A 4,932-nucleotide genomic window follows, 5' to 3' on the forward strand; every position below is an offset into this window, starting at 1 on the left:
TCACATACAAACATATCAAAACGATGATATGCAAAGCCAAGATACCTTTATCAATCAAGTAAATTAAGGATGCCGAAAACAACTGTTTCAAAAAAAAAGATGCTGCAAACAACACAAGACAAACCCAATGGTGGCGCGTAAATAAATCAAACCAACACCAGAAGCCATGCATACCACATTTTGAGCACACGGCCACTGTTAACCGACCAAACACAACGCAATTTTTTTACGGTGTGGTTATTACTACACCTGGTGAGTGCCGGCGTGCAGCTCTGCTGGTGCCGGCTCAGATGGGTGGCGCTTGATGCCCGCGTGTGTGCACAAGGCCCAGAGGCATGTGATGAGGTCGCTGCCTGAGGAGGCCAGCGCCTTGGCATGGCCTTCCACGTCGTTGGACGGCGCTAGGTAGATGAGCAGCTTGACCCAGAACTGGGCCAGAGCCTTCCAGGCATCATCAGCTGTGGAGTCCTCCTTCCCCTTCCCCTTCTCCAGCTGCTGGTACAGCTCCACACCCGCCTGCGCCGTTGCCTCCTTCAGCTGGACTTTCATCTCCGCCACCGCCTTCCAACGCCCCGCGCGCCTCCATGGGCAGCACCACCAAGTGCTACAACAGCACCGGCGTGACGCTTCCTTGAGGCAGCTCTTGACGTCCTCGTACCTGTCGGACACCCACCTCTCGTCGTCCGGCAGGAGCTCGGGGACACGCGCCACAAGGTACATGCAGTACCTTGACAGGGTAGTTGCCATGGTCTGGTGGTCCCAGTCTTCGGGCTTCTGCTCCTTCTGCTTCGGCTTCTTCTTCTTCTTCGGCTTGCCATGCTTTACCTCCAATAGCTCCGTGGCTAGATGACACGCCAGGATGATCTCGGTGGTAGTTTTTCCTCGGATACTGAAGCCACTTATGTCATGCGGTAGGCTGACATCGCCGCCGGTGTCTGGGTTGTTGATACTTTTCTTCAAGCCCCTGACAATGGCTACCTTGGCTTCGGTTGGCAGCGTCACCTGAGACGCCCATGCAAACATTTTGTGAACTGGCTCACAGACTTGGAGGATGGATACCTGCCTGGTCTTCATCTTTTTCTCGTTAACTGGCCTCCCAGTGAGTTTAAGCACTAGCTTGAGTGAGTTGAATACGAAAAGGCGGTACGCAATGAAGCAGCAAATGATTGGCTTGACCAGGAAGTTCCACAGGCAGCCCCCCGGGGCCACGTATAAGCATAGGAGGTGCACTAGAAACCAATTGGAGAACAAGTAGGTAGTGAGGTCTGTGATTTCAACTGCGAGGAGGGTCATCACAAGCAGCATGGTAATAACAAAGTATTTGGTTAGGGATTCGGTATCGTCACGAGGAATTAACAATAGTATGGCAACGGCAAGAACGTATATCGACACAAAGAGGAGGGACGAGAGGAAGTTGATGAAGAAAAGCCAAGGAGCCGACATCACAACCGGGACGCCGGCCTGGTAGTAGTTGTCAAGGAAGTCGAGCTCCAGCTGGATCACTCTAAATGCCCTCGACGCATTGTCAGCGGCTGCCGGCTCATGGTCGTTGAGGAGGCCCTCGACCATTAGCCGCCGTGCCATCTTGGAGCCGACCTCCACCATGGGGTAGTGCTCGAAGCGGCGGCGCAGCAGCTTGAAGAGGGAGAATGAGAGGCACATGAGGCACATGTGATCGATGAATTTTGGTCTTCTGTTTCCAAAGAGCGCTAGCCAACTTCCTAGGTTCTGCCATATGTCCTTCACTGTGACTAAATTCTTGACCTTGTCGAGGTCGACGAGGAGATGAACATGCTTTAGTTCATCTTGGTCGTGGGGAAACCTCCCCACACCGTAGCCACAGTGAGGAGTGGTGATGAGTACCTTGGAGCCTGTCGTCTGTCGTCGCCGCCTCTCTTTCTTGTTGAGCACGAGCTTCTCCTCTCCCATCACCACGTACTGGCAATTGCCCATTACGGCGTCAAGATCAGGATCAGGCGAAGCACCAGCAGCAGCACCCGAGCCGCTGCTGCCACCGTCGCTACGGCGGCGCCCCTCCTCCTCCTCCTGCTCTAGGACATGCTGCATATATCCTGCAATGAGGTTAGCGCTGCCCGCGGCAGACAGGGAGTCCTGGGCCTTCCATTCGTTGAGCACCCTCTGACCCAGCTTCGCCACAGCCAGTGACCATAGGATGGCAAACATGGGCATCATCAAGAGTTTAATTTTCTCACACTCCCAGTCAACGTTGGAGTAGATGAGGTAGCCGATCCACACCAGACGAGTCACCTCGTCGGAGTGACCCATCAGCCTGAACCGGCTGACGGATCTGGAGAAGGAGCCGTTGGCTGATGGTGGGACCATGGCCTCCACCTTCTTGCGGAAGAGCTCTATGAGGAGCATCCAGAGGAGCACGAAGAGGATCTCCCCTTCCTTGGCGTTGGCGCGCATGTAGGACAAGAGGGGGAGGAAAAGGATGAAGGTGAAGCGCAGCAGGAAGCGCACCATGGAGAAGAGAGTGAAGCGGCCGCGGATCAGGCGCTCCAGCCCCATGACGCATAAAGTGCCGCCCAGGATGGCCATGAGCACCGCCGTGAACACCACCGCACCCTGCATCATCTGCTTCTCATCCATTGCTGTAGCATTGGACGCACAGGGTGCGGGTGGTGGAGCACCGCCAGAGGATTGACCGGCGGCGTTGCGCCATGTCATGTTGAGATACCACATCAGACAGTACGGTACTCGAGGCTACCCCCCTAGCAGAGGGCATGCAGCCTACGCCCTACGCTCTTAGAATTAGAAACTGCTGTGGCAGCAGAATGAAGACAGTGCGAGATGTATAGGCATGAGCGAACGGCGGGCCGGGTTCTTGTCCACATATATATACAATTCAACAACAAGGTACTACGTCACGATTCTTCGCTTGATTACTGAGAAATTCCAGGAGTGAGGTATTGCAACTAAACAGCGTCTTTGTTCTTTAGGAACATATGCAAATACCATGCGTGCTTTAGCCCTCGTGACCCCATCATCAGAAGCGTAAAGAACGACCTCACTGCTGTGTGCTGCTCGATTCCTCCTTGAAGTTTAATTTAGCAATGGATGGAGGCAATGCTGATACGTGCCTTGATGCTGGACTCATTTGTTTTTTCTTTTTCTAACCACAAGATGTTTTGTTTAGACAAGCGCGCGCAGCTGACAACTCATCTAGCTACACAAAGGTCTTCCCATGGATCGCTTCGTTTTGTTGTTTGCAAGAGTACGTGGCGTTTCATTTACACTACTACAGAAAATTTAATTATCGTCGGGACTTTCACCGTCGGTTATGTGAGAACCGGCGGTATCCCAGAATGATGTGTTATCGGCAGTGATAAACGTGTTCGCCGCTGGCCCGGCGTATGATCCGGCGGTGAACACAGTGCTGGTCGTTGCCGCGTATCGCATGTCGAACCGGTGTTTACACTACCGGTTAGCCATCCAATGCGCGACGCACAGACAAACCGGCAGAGATAAGAAGTTTCGCCGCCAGTTTCAAGATGGAAGGAGCAGCCGAGCGCCACATCCGAGGGCTGAGCCAGCGGCTGGTGCCTCTGCCCTCAACGGCTTCACGACCATGTCCCGTGTAGCGGACCAGGCGGTGGCCATCGGTCAAGCGAGCTTGCGGTCTCGCAGATTGAGCAGGAGCGGCCTACACCCACGATCGGCTAATTGGTCTTGGTACAATTTATTTTTCACCATAATTTGTGTGATTATAGTTTTTGTTCCTTAATTTGTGTGATCATAGTATTTGATTCCGGTGTGATTTGGTTCTCAAGCTGTTTAATTGGTCCACTTTCTCGTTAGAACTCGCCCCACCTATAATTTTTTTTCTAGCTCTGCCGCTAACACTCAGGAAGGAGAACATTGTACATATGGACTCAGAGATAACCCAGAGGCACGCGATCCATCGTACTTTAACCAGAAGCATTATTACATTTATGGAATCAAATAAAGTACAATCGTACAACACCCATGAAACAATTCTTAGAAATATGTATACAAGCCCTCACGTACAAACATATCAAAATGACGATATGCAAAGCCAAGATACCTTTATCAATCAAGTAAATTAAAGATGCCGCAAACAACACAAGACAAACCCAATGGTGGCGGGTAAATAAATCAAACCAACACCAGAAGCCACGCGTACCACATTTTGAGCATACGGCCATTGTTAACCGACCAAACCAACGTTTCAGATGCCGTAAACCCCTCCGCTGGTTCATCCATGGAGAACATGATCCACTCAACCCTGTCCCACATGTCCCTTCCGGACTGCTTCATCTTCCCTCCCAACCAGGTCCCACTGGTAACCTCCGTTGTTGTCTCCCTACCCGTCAACCGTCATCGACATGTCCTGCAGCCGCGATGAGGTCTGCTGTGCCATCCTCGACGCCGGCAAGGAGCTCGGCTTCTTCCAGGCCGGTCATTACAAACTCCAAACCAAGCATAACATATACCGGTCCTTAAACTTGTAACAATGTGTTATCCTAGTTCCCAAACGCCCCCCGCCGCCCCCCTTGCCCCCCGACGCCACTCGAGCCCTCCCACCGTGCTCTCTTGCCGCCGCCCACCACATCCACTTGCACCCGCCCTCCCGTCGCTCCCACCCCGCCACCACATCCACTTACCCCCGCCCTCCCACCGCCGCCACCATCCCGCCACTCCCGCCCCGCCACTGCATCCTGGGGGGAGGGAGAGAGAGAGAGAGAGGGGGGGAGGGAGGGAGGGAGAGTGAGGGGGCTCGGGTGCCACCGCCATCCTCCCGCGGATCCGCCGCCGCCGCCATCCCCCCGTCGCCTCACCTCGCCCTGCTGCTACTCCTCATCGCCGGTGAGGGGCGAGCGGAGGGGGGAGGGGAGAGGAGGCAGAGGGGGTGGTGGAGTGAGAGAGGGAGGAAAGGAGGAAGGGAGA

The 4,932-nt window shown here is 54.0% G+C and overlaps 1 protein-coding gene across 1 annotated transcript; it reads right to left on the reverse strand.

Moving 5' to 3' along the window:
• Window positions 1-243: 243 nt before the first annotated feature.
• On the reverse strand, window positions 244-2,613 carry LOC101760525. The gene is made up of 2 exons (XM_022825307.1): window positions 2,059-2,613; window positions 244-1,938 (listed from the first exon to the last, which is right to left on the reverse strand). The coding sequence occupies exons 1-2, from the start codon at window positions 2,611-2,613 to the stop codon at window positions 244-246; spliced, it is 2,250 nt and encodes a 749-aa protein (XP_022681042.1).
• Between the last annotated feature and the right edge of the window lie 2,319 nt (window positions 2,614-4,932).

This window comes from Setaria italica, chromosome III (assembly GCF_000263155.2).
Source record: "Setaria italica strain Yugu1 chromosome III, Setaria_italica_v2.0, whole genome shotgun sequence".
Lineage (NCBI taxonomy): Eukaryota > Viridiplantae > Streptophyta > Magnoliopsida > Poales > Poaceae > Setaria > Setaria italica.